Source organism: Parasteatoda tepidariorum, chromosome X2 (assembly GCF_043381705.1).
Source record: "Parasteatoda tepidariorum isolate YZ-2023 chromosome X2, CAS_Ptep_4.0, whole genome shotgun sequence".
NCBI classification, from domain to species: Eukaryota; Metazoa; Arthropoda; class Arachnida; order Araneae; family Theridiidae; genus Parasteatoda; species Parasteatoda tepidariorum.
The window spans coordinates 53,828,931-53,849,752 of NC_092215.1; the positions used below are offsets into that span (position 1 = coordinate 53,828,931).

At 28.2% G+C, this 20,822-nt stretch overlaps 1 protein-coding gene across 1 annotated transcript in view; it reads right to left on the reverse strand.

The window, feature by feature from the left end:
* Nucleotides 1-3,314: 3,314 nt before the first annotated feature.
* Nucleotides 3,315-20,822, reverse strand: part of LOC107443614 (putative neurotoxin) — a 40,183-nt gene continuing 22,675 nt past the window's right edge. The window contains exons 2-4 of the mRNA XM_016057546.3: nt 9,581-9,683; nt 7,514-7,556; nt 3,315-5,979 (exon numbers count right to left, since the gene is read on the reverse strand). Of these exons, the coding sequence (XP_015913032.1) occupies nt 5,838-5,979; nt 7,514-7,556; nt 9,581-9,656 (261 nt within the window). The 5' untranslated portion in view covers nt 9,657-9,683 and the 3' untranslated portion in view covers nt 3,315-5,837. The remainder of the gene's footprint in view (nt 5,980-7,513; nt 7,557-9,580; nt 9,684-20,822) is intronic.

The window sequence follows — 20,822 nt, forward strand, 5'->3', positions numbered from 1 at the left end:
AAAGCTCTAATAAAGGTTTTGAAACGTAGTTTTAAGATTATAATTTAATTGTTTTCATTTTAACAAAGTATGAGTTACATGATTCAGCAATTAATTTTTTCCCCTCAGTAAAAATGTAATATTATATAACATAGTTATTCAAAAATATCTAATGTTCTACTCTTTTCATTTTTCTTTCGACTCCTTTTTCAATTTTGAATCTCATTTCATCAGAAAACAATGTTTTGAAGAATATAAACATACCATGTCTTGCCTAAAAATTGAGAAACATACAAGTTTATTTCTCAGAAGCATAGCATACAATTCATCGTGAGTTGCAATTAACAAAGCACATTGCAAAGCAAACATTTTGTACGCAGATACATAAGATAACTACGTTTTCGTTTGAAAATCACAATATCTAAAGCATTCATTCCTTCTTTTTATTTTTTAAATTATTGTTAATAACAGCATGAGTTACAACAAAGAAATTCATTGTTTGTAAGTATATATTCTTAAGTTATGCTATGAGGATGGGCGATTATGAAATAGATAAGAATGAAAAAAAATATTAAAGGCTAATCGATTAAATTTATTTTTGAAATTATCACTATCGTTTAATCACTCGACGAATCTAAAAAATCGTTTAGGTGACTCGACGAATCTAATAAATCGGTTACGTGATTAATCTAATAATCACGAATCAATTTAAACGTATTCCTTATATAAAATAATCGCTTATTTCTTTTGTGCATTGTTCTAAAAAACTTCTTTAAACTTTACCGAAACGGCAAATTCGGAATTTTAGCATAATTATTAACATTATAAAAATTATCATGTTTCGAGTTAAATTATGCTTATAAAGCAAACACACATTTCAAATACCTGAAAGTACTTTTTAAAGTATAGTTTTATTGGTTATCAACATTAGCAATATTCAAATGATGCGGTAGCTTTCATTAATATATGACATACACTACAAATATGTTTGTTTGACAAAAAAATATATTTTGTATATAGTATTTCTATATTTTATCGAAATAATTTAACGATTATATAAAGTTTTTCGGATTCATGAAACATTTAGTAAAAAAATTGTAAAATATATGATAAAGAAAAATAAAATATAAATAAGCTCATTAGCTGTTAAAATATAATTTTTATTATTTTGTGTATAATTTATGTATTTAATATGGACGCATTTGATGTCAACCACATGTATGTTTCTCAACAGAACATATGATTTTTTGCTTTTATTTTTTTCAATTACATTTGAAAGAAAATAAAGCAAGGAAAAGTCTTATTTCTTAGATACAAATAATTTTTAAAGAATCAAAAAAATACTTATCTTAAATTGCATTTATTAATAAAATTTAAAAACTTTTACAAATTTTGTGTTAACTGTCCTGGGATGATTTTATTTTATTATATACACACATAAAAGCTTAACAAAGAAGTCAGGAAATGGATTTTGAAGATAAATGGATTTTGAAGATAAATGTAATTTGTAATGCATATAAAAGCTTAAGAAACTTGTCAAAAATAGTATTTTGAAGATAAAATCTCCATTTCAACGTATATATTAGTATAAATAAAAATCTTAAAAAATTGTAAGGAAACTTGAGACAATTTTTTTTGCTTTTAAACTATAGAGAATAGAAAAATTTTTAAAACTTTTAAATAAAGTCAATATTTCAAGTATCAAATAGTTTCTGATAAAGAAAGCTTGTGAGATTTTATAAAGCAAATTACTGTGTTAATTTTTTTTATAAATTGAAAAGTAATTAAGCGATGTACATGACTAACATTATGTATATGCATAAAATTTTAATTAAAACTAAAGCACGCCCAAAATTGTTACTTTAGTTAACTTTATTAGCATTTTTTGCGGTTTGGATAAATCACTCGAAAGGTTTTTGAACACTTAGATGTACTATATGCATATTTACCTAATTTCGTAATGTATATATATATAACAAAAAAAGGCAAAATGAAAAGAAAAGAGAGATTAGCGAAGGAAATTAAGAAAAATAATAATAAGTTTTATTTACAGCTCATAAGTTGCGAATACATAGAACTCATAAAATAAGTTTAAAATATTGAGAAAACAAGGAAAAAGATGCAAAGATTTTGAAAAGAGAAGAAAACCTTATTGAAAAAAATATTGAAAAATGTTTTTTAATCTCGTCGTCAGCTCACACTATTATATCCGAAAAAAATAGTGCTTCCTAATATTGTATTAATATACCCAAAGCAAAGCATATCAATACAATAGCGTGAGGAGCACAAATACAATTTTGGAGCGAAAATAGAACTTATTAAGCAAAAGAATTTAAAATAAAAATAAAACATGTAAAATGAAAAAATCAAACAAAAATAGAAAATACAGAATAAATGTCAACATGTAATATATAAAGTGAATAGTGAATTCAAAGGTAACTACACTTACAGGCATTTTTCAAAAATGATTTAAAAAGTTTTAGTAACAAGTTTGCCAAATTACAAAATATGAAAATAGAAACGTAAATAGAGGAAGGGATCAACTAATGCCGCATTCTTACTGAAGTACAGAAGCGTGTTTGATTTGTTAGTTACCTTGGATTGGCCCGAATTTGGATGTGCGGAAGTTAATAATATTAGACTGGACAATTCAAAGTTTATAATTAATAGGTTGAATTTAGGGAAATTAAAATTTAATAAAAAAAAATTATTTTAAAATTTTTTTTAAATAATTTAATCAAATAATTTAATAAAATAATAATTAATAAAATTCTTAATATAAGATCTCTTTAATAGCATTCCCTTTTCTAAACTAAAGATGTTGTTTTGAGTTATTACTATGATTATAAAAACTTCCTTCATTGAAATTTTGTTTAATGGGAAATTCTAAGTAATTTTTGTCTTTTTAATAATTATCATTACAATGAGAAACAAATTTTTGTTCAAATTGATGGAATACCGTAAGGATTTAATAATTCATCATTCCTAGCTAACTTATTTTTGCATTATTAAGAAGAAAAATTATACTGCTAATTTTAGATTTATTTTTAGGTTTACTGATGATTTAATTATCTTTAATTTTTTAAATTATACAATTCTATGAAATAACATTTACCCCAAGGAATTAATGTTGTTTCGTAATCATGACGATAATATCAATTTTAATTTTTTGGATTTTAGTATTAAAAAAAAAGGAAAATATCTGTATTTGTTGATTTATCCGATAAAAGAAATGATTTTAAATTTAATAAAAATAAACTATTTACGTGGAATTATATTGTTTCTAAAAGCATGTTTTTTAATACTATTTTTAAATTTGTGAATTTTTGTAATAATTTCTTTCTTCTTCAATAATAATCATGACAACTTTTTCCTTGTTTTCTCTATATTTTTAACGCTTAATACGTTTTAAAGTTTAACACGTTTTGTTTACGCATATTACATAATATTATTTACTGCGAACTTTTATTTACTTCACTTTTATTTACGTTTATACGTTTCATTACGTTTTATTTATTATACGTTTTGTTTTAGAAATTAATTCGTTTTATTTACTGCTCAAAAGCTGCAAGTAAATAAGTTTAAAATATAGAGAAAACATGGATAATGATAAATGTTAATGAAAAGAGAAGAAGAAAAATTATTAAAATATTTTAAAAAAATATTTAAGAAAGGAATTAATTATAGTAATGTATCATTTATAATAGAAAGCACTCCTTTTTGCGGATATAGTCGTGTGAGCTGATGACGTGATTATATCTTTTAAATATTTTGTTTTCCGGCTTTTTAGTAATTTTTCTTCAAATAATTTTTTTCATAAAAACATTTTTTTAAAAATAACTTTTCTTCTTCTTTTTTCAATAATCTTTATTATTTTACATGTTTTATCTATATTTTTAATTAGTGCGGTACTTTTTTCGGTAATTTTGTCCGGAATTTTTTACAGTGTAGATCTTTCTTTGAACATTTTTTTTTCAATTTTTAGGTTTATATCTCATAATTTCATCTAAAAAAAAGTATAAAAAGTTCATTGTAGTAAACTTTAAAAAAACGTATGAGAATAAAATGTGTATCTGATACATTTTGTTGATGTTTTAAAACCTAGCATTGACGCATTTAACTGATAGAAAAATTTAATTCATGTATTTTAGTTTAAGAGATTCACGTTATTTTGTTCATCTGAATCTCTAATTTGGCAACTTTTATAGTAATCCCAACTTTTATAGTAGGTAATTGTTATGGGATTTAAATAAATCTGTTAATGAATTAAAATATTAACGCAATATGAGCACGCTACTGAATGGTAGGCTTCATTGAAATATAGTGATAGAAAAAATTTATCTCAATAATACTTTTTGTAATAAATTTCAAATATATTCATGACCAGGAAATAAATTTGTTTATAATATACACAAGTTTTAATATACATGACTTACAAAAGTATACTTACTCATAGATATTCATTCCACTCCTAATATATTTATTTAAATATTCATCGAAAATTTTCAATTCCAAAAAAACAAAACAAAAATTCAATCACATGATTCATATTAATGAATTAATTCATAATTTGGCAAGTTGTTTTCAAAGAAAAATATTTAAAAAAGTTCAACTCAACGATGGTATAAAAACTGTGTAATGATGTACAACAAACAAACAAACAAAAGTAACAAAAGTAATTACATTAAATAGACAAATCAAGCAATTTAAATAAGTAAAGTACCAAACGTCACAGCAAATAACTCATACTCGAGAAAGACTATTTAACTCAAAAAATGTGCAAATTAGTATTTAATATGTGTAATTTAACCCTATTTCAATTGAAATAAAATTATAATCGTTTAATGATAATCGTCATGATAATCGTTTTTGGAAACAAAACATGTTTCTGTAACGTTTTTTATCATATAGGCCGTCGCTCTAGGCAGTTAATGATACAAAATATTCATTAGACATGTAGCAGTGATGTACAAAAACATTCTCGTGATAAGCATTTATTTCTCTCGTGAAAAAGAAAGTAACCTGAATTTACAAATGAAATCTTTTTATTGAAATTTTATAATCAATATAGTTCATAACCATGATAGAAAATTTCAATAACGAGGAGATATTCTCATTTGAGTTAATTAAATAAGAATTTTAGTTAACTATTTATTTCTGTATAATTCTCAATATAAACTGAAAATGTAAATAATTTTTTTTTAAAAATTGTTTCAAATTTTGTTTTTCATCAAAAATCGTTATAATAAAAATTTTATTTAAAATAGTGTAATATAATATCAAAATGCTGCTTTTAAAAACCATGCTTTCAAAATTTGAATAAAAAATTCTAAATTAAAAATCGATAATTTTTTTTGAAAAGTATTTATGGTTTTTTAAAAATCGGAAATTGCTTTTTAACATGATTCTTTCATGACACTTCAATTTTGAAGAAAACATCGTTGCAATCGATCGATTATAGGTTGAAAAACTAACTTTTGATAATGCATGTTTTTTTCCAACTACTTGTACCATTGATTTTCTTTTAACACATGATGTTTTTCAAGAAAAATAATTTTCAAAAATTTTTTCCCAATGAAATTATAGTCAATGAATGCAACAAATGCATCTTAAAAGCAATAAATAGGAAACTCTATGCTCAGGGAAAATCAATATTTGTACTTTGAAGACGAGTTAATAAGTTACATTAACACACATACGCATACAATAGCTGATCTTTTCATACTCTGCGAACGAAAAATCATATTATACTATTAATTTAACAACTACAATAATTGTAAACAATATCTTTAAATTTTCAATATTACAATTTTCACGGGGAACCTCTGGTTGTCTTATATTTTCATTTGAATGACGTTTCATTTTCGGCCCCAACGCTGGAATAGACCAGCTCTTTGACATCGGCAATTGGTACCCCATAAATTGCATCGACAAGCAGAGCTGAAACAACAATCATTTGGGCGATGATCACAGCTTGATGAACGCCGAATGCAACTCCGCCTAAAACACAATCAATTCTATAAATACTTACTAACATAGACAGTTTATTGATTTAAATCCCCCAAAAATAAAAAAAAACTAGCAATGCTAGTAAATTTTTGAGATTTGCTTTGTGTACAAACAACACACGTCAAAATATTACCCTGTGCTCTAAATTGAAACTATAAAAATTTTATTTCGAAATTAGGAAGCTGAATGAAGGTATAATTATTAACGAAAACAAAATGTGAACACATTTTGTTTTAAATAGATTTCACTAAAATTTAATTTCTAAATTTTGAGCCTGAATAAAGGTATAGTTATGAACAAAAGCAAAATACCATCATATTTTGTTCCGAATTGACGTCACTAAAATTTTATTTCGAAATTGTGAACCTGATAATTAAGGTTCTGTTATCAACAAAAAATTTTATCACATTTTATTCCCAATTGAAATCGCTAAAATTTTGTTTCAAGATAAGGAACCTGAATATAAATGCAGTGAATAAAAAAAAAAAAAAACAATATTTTTTCCAAATTCAAAATCACTTAAATTACACTCGAAATAACTAACTTGAATAAGGATGAAATTAATTAAATAAAAAAATTAAATTAAAATTTATTCCGAATTGAAATCACGAAAATTTTACTCCAAAATTATGAAACTGAGTTATTAACAAAAACTAAATGTCATGACATTTTGATCCAAATTGAAAAGTATTAAAATTTATTCTGAAATTATTTATCCAAAAATTATATAGATATTTTTCAGTATTCATGCACAATTATAGTTGTAGGAGAAAAGTAAATATTTTCAGGAGAAGCAAGGAAATAATTTTTAATTACTCAGCTTACTTAATTATTACTTGTACAATCTTCAGAAAGATTTTTATCAATATGCAAATATTAAAGGTAAAGAAAATTTACGTTTTTTAAAAATTTGAAATTATTTTCTTTAATTGACTTTAAAATAAAAATTTTAAAAATTCAGAAACATTTAAAAAATTTCTTAATTTCCGGGAACTCAGCTGCTTTTACTTAAGCTGTATAAGGATTTATTCTATTTTTTAAATTCCCATTATTCCATTCTTTTAAAAATGCTTGAAACTTTTTAATTGAATTAACAAAAGTTTTTAGACATAATTTTTATCTACTTTATATTGCAAACCTTTTGTGCACATGTTATATTAAGCTTGTTTTTACAATAATAGTATCTGCCTGACTAAAATAGGATCTCAGACAAATTCATGAAGATTATACGGCAGATAAACAAATTTTATATAGCTTTTGCCTTTTAAATCTCAAATTAAAGTTACCCATTAAAAAAAAAAGTCTTAAATTAAGACAGTCTTGTGAACTTCGTCTCTGGAATGAATTAAACTTGGCGGCTATTCAAGGAAAAATCACCAGTTTTGATAGTAATTTCTTAATTAATAAATAGACAAAAACATTCTTTATATTTTTTCCGAACTAAAAAGTATTTGTAAGATAAATAAAAAGAATAGTACGATTTAGGATTTGTTAGATGTAATAATAAAAATAAATTTATACTTACTTGTCAATGTGTAATAAATTATCTTCTACCGTTCCATAATCTCCTGAAATAGTTTTATTTGCTGTAAATCTAGTGCATACAACACAAATGATCTTATAAACGTACAAATATATACTTATTTGTTATGGTTAAAAATGTCGTTTCATTTATTCCTAAAAATAAACCGCATTTTTTTTAATAGTTGGAAAAACTTAATGATTAGAGTGTCCAAAGTTTCTTTCTTCCACAGTTTTTGCATTGATTGACTTAAAACTCAAGAAAAATATTCTTGACATATTGTGCAATTAGGAAAAAAATTATTCTTCAAAAATAACTTTTTGTGGAACTTTACAACCCAGTAAGCTTAAGCGTTCTCGTTTTGTCCCTTATCTTAGTCTTTTTCACAAAAGGAAAAAAAATATTTCCTTTTTCCCAGTATACATTTTGCTCGCTTTATGATTTATGCGCATTTGTTTTGGCTGAGGTGGCAAAAAAATTTATAATGCATTTTAATAAAGTTATTAAAATAAGATTATTATTTTTGAATGTTTACTCATTTTATGCAACTAACCTATGCGTGACATTCCCTCACTTGCATCATTGTTAAATTAAAATAAGAAAGAATTTGCTTAAGTAATTTTTATTTTAAAGCATTGAAAGTTAAACATTGTTATTTGTTCACAACAATATATTATCCCTCCTTGAAAATATTAAAAAGTTTGATATACATTTAGCGATATATAACAACATAGCATCCATTTTCAACTCACTGAAGCTTTTCTTGTAAATACACTGAACAGATAACATTTTTTGTATTTATCATTGTCTCATGTTTTTTTAAAGTAAAACAAAAATACAAAGTTAAAAAGTTAATAAAAAGTTAATCATTATAACTCATTTTCTTGTATGAGTATATTTATAAATGAGTTGAATATATTTTGTATGAATATATTGTATGAATGGTGTTGTCGACACTAGGGAGCGCTGCTAGCTCTTGACTGCCTATACTTCCGGGTTACTGTTTTTGGTGTATTTTGAAGACATTTGGCTCACAACGTGATCATTGTGTCATGAGACTCTCTTGAATAATATTTCTTGTATACGTGTATTTGTTACCTGATTTATTATTTGTGTTTAAATAAAGAATCGTTACAGGAATCGTCATTTGAAAATTTGTCATTTCAAGACGTAAGGACTGTCATTTGAAAAAAGAATCGTTATAAAACACTTTTTACCTTGTTAACAATATACCAACTTCGAAATTTGTAAAATAAACTTAATCTCGCTGCTTGAACAATATTCTAACACTTACGTATGGTGGTGCACGGCTTGTACCAAGAACAAACAATAAACAAGGAAAAAGATTCCAAACCAGAACTGCCAAAAACGAGTTCTTTCTAAATCTAGCAAACATGTCACCTTTTTAAACAATACATTTCTAAATAACTAAAGCAAATTTTTACTTCAAACTCAACAGAATTGCTTAATAACATTAATAGCCTATGAAATACAGCAGAATTTACTCCAGAAATCATATAATTTATTTATTTTATTAAAAACAAAATTATCTGTTTGTGAATATCGCCTCTCAGAATAAGCTGTATTAAGCAACTGCATGTTACCTAACCGGAAGTAGAGTTGGTCAAGAGCTAGAGATTGTTGTTGTTTACATTTGTATTGAAAACACCATCCATGTGATTGATTTCAAAAAACAATTATTATACTTCTTGGCAATTACTATAATTAAATATTAATAAGTTCGTCATTTTATTACTAATACATAAAAGGATGTAATGATGGTAAAGTAACGCGTGGAGGAATGGAAATAAGGTATTAACAACTCAAAAATAAATCTCTATTGATAAAAATGCTTTCTTTTGTTTTTCTTGTCCTCATAAATAATAACAATAATATTAAAAATTGCAATTCATTTTAATAGTTTTTGATTTAAAGAATGAATTAAAATGACTTTTTCCAGAGAATGTTCAAAAATGTCTGTTTTCCTGAAAATGACTTAAATTTAATGTTTTCCTAATAGAATAACAAATAATGTGAATAACAAATGAGTATGGTAGGAAGGTGTCTTACCTTCTACGACATATGGTGATCCAAAGACAATCGTTGAAAGAAAGAGAACAGCAAAAACAAGAGTAAAATATTTCATATTTGTTTCTTTTTAATGTACTGGAATCTAGAAAATAAAGAACAACTTGCTTGAATTTGCATTTTTGACAAATTACTTTTCAAATCATAAGAACCTCTAAATTAGTTCACGATATTAGTACAGCTAAGTTTAAAGTTTTACAAGCTGTGGCATCAAGCGATTTTAAGGTGTTACAAAGAACGGATGATTGGTTTTAATGGATTTAAAGACACAAGAACACACAATAAACATAAAAACATTTAGTTTTAAAGCTTAGAAAATTTTTAAAAAGTTTTTTTTTTCAGAAATAATGTATTTCATAAGCACACCATCCCAACATATGCAATTCACAAATCCTCTGCTAGCATTGCCCATTTCTTGTCGCTGCCTCCCCACAGGAATTCGATGAATTTCTTCTTAAAATCTGACACTGAAACTCTTAAATTGTCATATTTACTGTTGAATATAGGTCAGCCGATCTGTGTAGGGGTTAGGGAACTGGCCTTGCATCAGACAGGTTCTCGGTTTGAATCCCAGACAAGGCATGGATGTTCTTTCATTCTCTGTACTAACTGTCCTTGCTGTGGGAGCAACATGACCCACCTAATACGGTGCCCCTGAAAGAGTTGCCAACAAATCTGCCCTTCAGATGCCTGTATTGACGAAATGTCATTGCCCAGTTGGGCATTGGAAAGAAAAACCTGTTGAATATGGAGCAAAATTGTCTGCCACCAGATTACCATATTTTTCGTTGAAAATGCAATATTTTATAATTGTAAATATTTTATAATACTCTGAGAACTTGTATATTTCTCGTTAGCTTTTTAAAACTTTTCTTCATTTTAGAAATAAATCTTGCAAGGTTTACGATATTTGAAAAAAAAAACAGCTTTTAAAGTAATGTCTGATAAAAAAAAGAAAAAAATATCTTCTAAATTAATCATTTAAAATTTTCAATTTTAGAAAAGAGGGTTCAATAGTGCCAATTGCAAAATTTTACCCTTCAATAAATGCGAGTATAGTTTTTTTTTTATCCAAAATGTTTACCCCTATTAATGAATGTAAGTTAAGGGATTGGACAATATAACGATAAATCACAGTTGTCTAGAAAAGTATTTGGGTGAAACAATATCCATTTAAGCAATGAGATATTTCTGTATGCTATGATGCTAGGGTAAACCAATCAGTGACAGAACACTACCCAGTGAAGGAACGTTTCATATATATTGATTAAAAATAAGAATTTGAAAGTTTTTCTTTAGATTGATTGGTAACAATAGCTTACTGCCAAACAATAGGAAGTCATCTAGCAATGTTTCGGATTACCTGGTCAAATAGACTTCTGTGGAAACATTTTTGAATTTGTTATTATCTGTGCAACACCTTGTTTCTTTGAAAAAAATTATAAGGTGAGTGTTTGTATTTATGTGTTTGAAGAGGAATTAATTGCATGTAATAGTTTTATTTTTCTCACTCTGAAAAAGAGAATTCAAAATATAGTTATTGAAGTTACGTTTTATTTTTTTNTTTTTTTTTTTTTTTTTTTTTTTTTTTTTTTTTTTTTTTTTTTTTTTTTTTTTTTTTTTTTTTTTTTTTTTTTTAAGCATCATAGCATAATAAAGTACTGAGATATGGGGGTGCTTATTCACTGGATCACCAAACGATGAAAAACCAGTGAAGGAACAAATGTTCCTTTACTGGGTTTTTTTCTAAGTAAATAAAAGATAAACTTTAATTTTCTTATACCTTTAGTGCTGTTCCGCATCAAAAGTATGTTAAAAATACGAAAAATAACTTCTAACCAGTGAGGGAACAGGCATGTTCCTTTACTGGGCATTGATTTCCCAGTGAATGAACAGTATGTGTTAATATGTTGACACTTTACTTTTCAATTCATGATTACAAAAAAAAATAACATTTTTCAAGTATTTGTATGTTATTATTTCAAGAATAGGCTTGTTTTCAGATATTTGTATGGCATATAAATTCATAAAGAGCATTAAAAAATAACCAAAATTAGGTGTTCCTTTAATGGGAAATTTTGTGTTCCTTCACTGGTAAGAGCTGTTCCTTCACTTGGTCTTCCTGCTACTTGTTATTTGAACCTCCAAAACTTTAAAACAATATTATGTAAGTTCTCTATGATTTTTTTTACATAATTTGCAATTAGTAGCAAATATGTTGACACTGACATTTAATTAAAATTACGAATTTTGAAATTAATATGATTTTTTAAAAGGCAAACGAAGCTTAAATGTTCCTTCACTGGTTAGTTTACCCTACCTAGTAGAAATTCAGGAAATTTGTAAATCATCTACTTGAAAAAAATATTAAAGATCTAATAGTTCCAACTTAGAAAAAAGCTTAATATTATATGGTCCTTCTTATATATCGCTGTTTTAGGTGTGTATATGTAGCAAGTTATTCATAGATAAGTAGATAATGCTTCCTTTTATACGCTCACAACATGAAGCATCCCAATTTTTTCGTTATATTGAGATAAAACACTACAATACATCTCTTGTTATATGCGTGCTTCAAGAAATATTTGAGCCACCCACGAACTCACGGAAAACAATTTGTATTTTGACCAGAAAGGTTGGATCATAATTGCAGGGAAAAAAAACCTCTCACTTAGTATCCATGACAACTTAATCAATAGAGAACTTCTTTTTAGGAGTCTCTTAAATCCATATAGAAAATACAGAAGAATCTAGCGAGGGAATTTACTAACAAAGAATATTTATTTAGAAGAAAAATTGCATCGAATGTATTCGGTCGAGTAAAAAAAAACTGGCTGTACTATCTAAAGTAGACTGGTATGAAAAGAGTTTTTGCAGATCAGGATTTTAAATGATCTCAAATCAGATATTTTTTAAACAAAAATGGAAAAAAATATAGATTTTTATTTTGAAAACTTTGATTAAATGAGTGATTTTCCTGAAAGTATTTTCCTATTTTAGTAGATAGTATATGGACAGTTCAATATATACTGGAGCAAAAAGCATAAGTACATATTAAAAAAAAATAAATGAACTGAAAATAAAAGTAAAATACAGAATTCACAAATGTATTTATTCTGATCTTGAAAAAGTCTGGTAAAAAAGTATGGGAGAGGCATTTCTAGTAAAGAAAACCATTATTCTGGTGAATAAAACCAAAATACATGATATATAAATCATTCATTTGGTAATTTTTCCGTTCTTTATGGAAATTGCTAACCGAAAATTTTGGTTTTCATAATTATAGTTATTATTATCACACATTTAGAAAAAATGCACTGAAAAGTAAACTGAAACGAATAAAGGATTTTTATGCCACTCTTTGAGGTATCATGATAAAATTACCAAATTTTATCACATTTGCCAAATTTTATCGCATGTTATAAAATTATATTATATTGCTAATTTTGCCAAAACCTTTCTCTAAGAGTTACCGATTTGCTTGGTGTTTCCTTAGAGCCAGATCACGTTTTTCTGGATCATACTTTCTTCATTCAAAGCAATTAGATTTTTTAAAAAAAAATCGAACAGAAATTACAAATCAGAAGAGTGATTATTAGAACACTGTTCGGCCTCGTTTGTCGTTGATAACTCGAAAAAAAGTTGTTAGAGCTTGGTTGGGATGTTTTTTCTCGTGCACCATTTTACCAATCTGGAAAATCATATATAATAATAAAACAAACAAACATGTATTTAAAATTTGGTTTCACAAGAACTATGCGGCCGATTTCGTTTAAATTTTGCATTTTACTGTAGAAAATTACCTTTTTCTTAAATCATGTAAAATTTCATCCATTTTTCGACAAATTTTTAGACTAAATTCAAATGAAACAATAAAAATTAATAAATAATTACTATTTTCTTATGGATAAGTGAATTTTATAATTGTGTGCAAAAATATTCCATTCACTAAAAAAGTTTTCGAGGTATAGGGAAATACTCAAAAATATTACATTAATTAAAACTTTTCAGAAAACAAACTTTACAAAAGACCAAACTTTCAACCGCTTTCTTGATCGAACTACTGGGACCATGTTTTCTTACCCTCCAAATGAATTCAAATTTGTTAAATCCGTCAGAGAGAGTATGGGAAAAGAAAGAAAGTTCGCAACTTAAAATAACGACTGCACTCAGTATTAGCATATTTGTGGTCACCCTATTAAAACATTCAGATTGAATTCGTGAGGTGATCAAAAGTTATTCAGAGCTTTCAGTTTTTTTGCACCTTTTTTTCTGCGAAGTGGAGATAAAGACTGCTCTGGCTGTCTGGTTTAAATTTGATTGATTACCAAGCTAGGTATGATAGCATGAATGCAAATATTAAAAAAAAGTAATTTTCCATCTAACAAATAGAATCTGAAGTAAATGAATTAAGCACAAATATTGCTAATATATCTATATTTAATTTCAGATTTTTTACACGCTTTAAACTATATTTTAAGAAGTTTATAAAAGAAATTCAGAATAATTGGACTTATTGACATAAGACTTTCCTTTAGAGGCAAATTGTGGACTTTATAATCTATTAAATTTTTAAAAGATTTTTTTAATGCAACTTTAGTTAATTAAGGACATTTTTAAAGTGCTTTTTTTGTATAAAATGCCGGTATTTTTACAGTAATGTAAGCAAAATTTATGAGAACTATCTTTTATATTTTATGGGTAATCAAATGATTTTATTTCTAACGTTGAGTTGAATATTCCTATAGCCATACCGAAAAAAAATTTATCCATACATAAAATCCAAAAAGCGAATAATGCTATTACATATCTTTTTAGTTTTGAACACAATAAAATTTCTGGTTCAAGTATTGGGGTGAAATAGCTTTTAGCAACGCTCTTCAGTGAAACTGTCCCTCATTTGGACAGTTTCACACGGAGAAGAAAAAATGGGATATTTGGTACTGAAATTCGTCAACCGAAATTGAATAATAACCGAGAAATGAAAATCTATCCTGGTAGATACCGGGTAATTGCCGGTGCATCCCTAATTAGAAAGCACAAATATTTTCAGAATTAGAAGTATTCTAAAAAATGTAGCAGAATTAAGTTCAATTAATAACACAATTTATGTTGTAAAATGTGACGATATCGTTTATAATTTCGAAAAGTCAAACGCAAATTTTATTGCGTAAGGAGCTATAACAAAAAGTTAACTACGAGTATTTTTTCAGATAAACTGAAAAATTAGTAACTTACTCATTGATTAGAAATTTTTATTTAATTTCATTTTTTAATAAAACAATTTTTTTGGAAACACCTTTTTGAAACAAAAAATGATAATTTCTTATTTTTTATTTTTCGAATTAATTTTTCCTAATTAATTTTTTTTATTGCTGTAGTTTTCGGATCATTAAGAGTGGAAACTTTTTTGCGTTTTTTTTAAGATTTAATAAATTCATCATTTAATCAGCGATATTTTTTGTTTAAAAACTCTCCGTGCAATAGAAAATTCAAATTTTAACTACACTGTTAAAATTTTTAAATCAAAATATCGCTTAAATTTACTAGAATCTTAAATTTACTGCAATTTTAAATTTGGTGCCAATCTTTAATAAGGTATTACGTTGATGAGCTAAGTTGATGTTGAGTAAGAGAAGATGGACTGGACATAACCTTCGTTTAATACTTCTTGCTAAAACCGCACTTACTTGAGTACCAAAAGATTTCACATATTAGCATGTAATTTTATGGGTTTTCAGAGAAAACTTTAAATATGCTAATTCGCATGAGTAGACGACATTTTAAATTACGAAATTAGACTCAAAACTTATTTTTTCTAAATTAACTTTTTTTTGACCGGTGCAGTTTCTTGAACATATGAATAGGGGAGGGGGAAGCCGAAGTTTGAAAAATATGGTCACGATAGTCTTTTAAAGAAAGCTGTCGAAAGTTTGCTCTCCATAATGATAACATTTCTTTTAAAGTTTTTCACTAAATATATGGAAGTATATAGAACTAAATAACGGTAAAAATTTTTTACACAATTATAAAACTGGGTTATGCAGATATTATTCCTTGCAAAACATAATTTTTTAGATTAATAATTATTTTTCAAGTAACGTAAATATAATTTTAAAAAAAATCTAAATTTGAGTCAGAATAGTCGGGTAAACTTGTATAGTAGGGTGGGTAGAAATTTTTTTCTTTTTTTTTTGAAATATGTATAGCAATAAGCATTTAAAGTTGCCTTGTGATACCAGTAGGCAACATATAAATTTTTATGAGAATTTACTTTGCTGGACAATTGCTGAGGACGGATAATAATAGCAACGATGGCATCCACAAAATTGAAGGTGGAAATTAGCATAAGTGCGAAATACAGTAAGAAGTATTTTGCGTATGCAAAGTTTGGGTTGTCGAACTGGTTTGTCGCATGACAGCGCTGATAAGATACATAAAGGATTTGACGCGTATTGGACGTCGTTGTTCAAAATCAAAGCATAATAAGGAAACAATCAATTGACGAACTTACAATTCTGATATATCTTTCCAACGTCATTTAGATTATTTTAAGAGTGGCCTCANTGGACAATTGCTGAGGACGGATAATAATAGCAACGATGGCATCCACAAAATTGAAGGTGGAAATTAGCATAAGTGCGAAATACAGTAAGAAGTATTTTGCGTATGCAAATTTTGGGTTGTCGAACTGGTTTATCGTATGACAGCGCTGATAAGATACGTAAAGGATTTGACGGGTATTGGATGTCGCTGTTCAAAATCAAAGTATAATAAGGAAACAATCAATTGACGAACTTACAATTCTGATATATCTTTCCAACGTCATTTAGATTATTTTAAGAGTGGCCTCATTATCGGTAAGATTGAAGAAGGCCAAAAAAAAAAGGAAAATATGTTGCCAAAGAGTTCGATGCTAGCCACAGTGTTGTTTCAAGGCTGTGGAAATAATTTATAGCAAGTGGAATGCCTATACGTCACGGGAGAGGTCGTGTTCCTTGCACGGGGTCTGCAGAGGACAAGCACATAGTGTAAACGTCAAAAATTGCTATAGTTAAAAGGGAACCAATGCAGTACAGCAAAGCAGTTAGATGCTACTACTGCCAAGCGACTCTTCCTTAAAGTGGTAGTCAGACGCTTGCAAGCAGGAGGACTATACGACGCGGACTTGTTGTGCGCATGCCATTGACCAAACGTCAATATAGCACCCATTTGCAATGTTGTCTTCATCACCGTAGTTGGAGCGAAGAAGACTGTGCGTGCGTACTCAGATGAGATTCAGTCTCTCGTCTGATTGTTTACGTCAAATGATCTGGCGTGAGATTGATATACCGGCATGTAGTGTCATGGTATGGGCCAGCATTATGATTAATTACTGTATGTTACACTATGGGCTTCCATCTGGGACTATGACTGGCCAACGCTACATTAATGATATTCTTCTGCATCATGTTCACTTGTTCGATGGTGCTGTCTGTGATAAATTTGTTTTTATGAACGACAACGCAACATTTCATCGAACAGTCGCTATCGAGGATATTCAATACCTCGTATGGTCATCGTGTTCTGCAGATCTGAATTCCATCGAAAATGTGTGGGATGCTTTGGGGAGGAGAGTTGCTGGTCGAAAATGCCCTTCAATGAACAAGGACCGCTGCTCTTGTCAGCGTACTGAGCATTTTAGCCATTAAAAAGGGATGCAAGCTTCCATAAGTTATTCAGCTCTATATCTACTAAAACCCTGTAGTGAGTCTCTTTCTTGATGGATTCTGATGATCAGATGAGCCTCAATAAAGAATATGAACCATTCCGAGAGGGTACGTGTGCTGGTTATTCTTTTGAATGTTTGATGAGCCCTGAGACTGTTCTCTGAAAGAGGGATACACTCTTGACCATCCTTTTGTTCCAGACTATTGCCTTCAACATATTTTGATGACCATCTCCAAAAATGAACTCAATACAGATCCATTTTTTGAACTTGCCATTGATGTCAGCTCTTTGTTTTCTCGAACTTGATAATGATGACAATTCTTTTAGTAATTTCAACTTTCAGACTCATCATCTGATAGGTTCATCTAGAAGATTTTTTATTTTTATTATAACCGTCGTTGAACAGCCGATCCAATTTTGGGTTTACGGCTACTAATGTTCAACTCCGTAGCCTTGTAATTTTGAACTAATCCAGAAGACAAGGAAACTCCTGAATCAGTACCCCCAGAGGTATGATATGCTATGGGACCATGGAGGACTTTGAGATTCGACAGATTTAACGTGCATCAGTCACCATTCACTTCACGTGGTGTCTTCGGTTGGAGAGGATCAAACCCACGAACTCTTGGACATGGGCCCAGTACCCTACCAGCCAAGCTATCCCGGCTCTTTCTAGAAGATCTTTGTGACGATGCTGGAATAGTTTTTGTAAGGGTTCTTTCGGTAACTTTTGCAGCTGTATTTTCCATTATGATGATTTTCCTGCGGTCTATAATTTTATTATTTTCCATTCAACAAAAATATCCATTCGACAAAAATATAATTTTCATTAATTAAGAAATCTTTCTATCAAATTGTAAATTATCTTCAGAATAAATGCTTAATTAATAGTAATCTTTCAATAATGTCCCATCAATCATAATTTATATTTATTGGCTACTAATGGTTAATTTAGTAATAGTAAGTTGTCTTTCCAATAATTTTCTAATTTAATAATCCCAAGTAACCTATTTGCTTTAAATTCTTAATTTCAATATTTTTTTAGCACAGAGCACAATAAATTATCGTTATTTTAATGTTATAACACTCTGGCATTCTCTTATTTTACTCGGCACTTAACCACGCTAAATTGTTTATGCTCTATGCAGCCATTTGTGATTCGTAGTTAGCAATTGTCTAGCAGTGTATTAGGTTCTTTAGGTCTTTACTAGCATGAGAATTTTACCATAAAAATCATTTGATTTTCGTTTCCGATTATTTCATTTTGAAAACTCATTCTGTAATCAAAGATTCTGTGCACGAAAATTTTCATAGAAAGTGCTTAGTTTTTTTCTTTGAAGTAAATATTTATTGAACTTAAAACTATATAATGAGTATAAGCAAAGTAACTAGAAACTTAACATTTTGTCCCATTTTTGGTTACTTGTGAAGATTTTACCTTATTTATATGTTCCATATGATCTAAAACATTGTTTACTTTCTGAGAAATATCTAATCGTAGCTAGAAAAATCGAAGCTATCTGGTTGAGCGCACATATTATCACATGAAATATAATTATTTAATTCGGTATCCTAAATCTAAAAGAAATTCATAGTATGATTAAAGAGTACTGGATTTTAAAAATGAAGCAGAATAAAAATGATTCGATATAGGATCTTGCAAATGTGTAGATTTTAAGAAAAAAGTACTTGTGCATGGGTGCAAAAAGTTTCCGCCAAGGAGTGATCCTTCATAATCGATCAAAGAGCTGGAAGAAAATGTAACAGATGTAACAGAAATGCAAAAAAGGTTGAAATGATTGAGTGGAAAAATGAAAATTATGTGAAATAAAAAGACTCTAATTAGAGGAACATCTGAACCACATGACACAGAAAAAATAGAACTTCCTCTACTGCAAGAAACTATCTTCAGTAGTAAGTTACATATCTGATAGATCTTCTGCTGCATCTGTAATTTTGAAAGATATTGGAATTGATAAATCTTTAGTTTTTGATAAAAATAAAATTCGCAGAGCTCGCCAGCACATATCATTTCTCGAAAATCTCAAAACATGCTGTAACAGAACTATACTTTAGGGGGAAGACATGATGAGACTTCCAAGAGAAAATTGGCAAAATTAGAAGAAGAAAGAATATTATGAGCCTTAGTTTTTAAAGTTATATCATGCTTTTTTCTGGCTCAGGTAAGGATATAGATTATTCATAAAAGTATTTTGTCAAGAAACATATGTATTTATAATTTTTGAGCCATAGGCTGTGATGGTATAAGCATCAATACGTCATAAAAACGGTATCATAAAATGTTTCGAACACCATTTAAATCGTCCTTTCCAGTGATTTATATGCTTATTGCATAACAATGAGCTTCCACTTAGGCACTTATGCCGCCAATTAAATGGAGCCAAGATTGGACCTCTAGAATTTAGCAGACATTTTGGAAGACAACTAGATCATTGTGAACAAAACTCTATGTTATAATTTACCCCCATAGCTTGTATTCAACCAAAAGTTCGAATTTCAAATTCTAAGCACAGATAAAAAAATACCTATATGAAATTCGTCCTCCAATATCTTCTGCAAAAGTGACTATAGTTAAGCCAACTACATCTCGGAAATTTATTTCACGCAAGTTGGCTCACAGTGACGAGTTATATTAAAAATATGTTCCAAGGGATCAGATGAATGAAACATTTTCATGGAATTCATTTGAATAGTTTATGCACCATTATGGTTTAATATTGTACTAAACTTTTCGTACATAAATCTCTTATCTACAAACTAGTTGAATCCGCAAAGTATCTTAGTTGTACACTTAAAGCAGTTATTGGCCCTGTCATACAAGGAAACGCTTTTTACTATCCTCCTAAAAAATTACTTTTAACTATGATAAGTGATGAACGTCAGAGAATTGTTTAAAACGTCAGAAATAACAACTGAGCTGACGTAAGAGTTTTTCAGATTCCAATGATAAACTTTCAAACAAAAGACTGTATGCCGTCTCCCACATCGATTGTGTGTTGTATCCCTTCACCAATTCCGGGTAAGATTTCAAACTAAAGGAATTCGTAAAAATGGGAACATCTTCAGACATTCATTTATATTCTTGTCATATTCAAGCTGTAGAACTGAAGCTTTAATTTCCACTGTAGGGCCAGAAAATCCCGATGGATTCATCAGAGCAAGGATGAAGCAGCGAAAAACTTACGAAAAATTGGACGGCAAAAGAATTCATAATTTTGATTCATTTTGAATTATTTTGTCATTTAATTGCAATATTTTCGTTTTAGTATCCTAAAATTTACCTTCCTCTAATTATTTTAGCATTATAATTGTGAAATTTTATTTTTTCATAAAAGTTAAACTCTCCAAAATCTCATAGAAAATATTCTCTTTATTTCAGTAATTGGTCGAGTTCTCAAAACTTATCCTTTTATCGGAAAATAGGTGTATATATTATTTGTGTTATCACTTTGTGTAGCCACTTTTATGCACTAAAGTCATTGCTAAAGTTTTT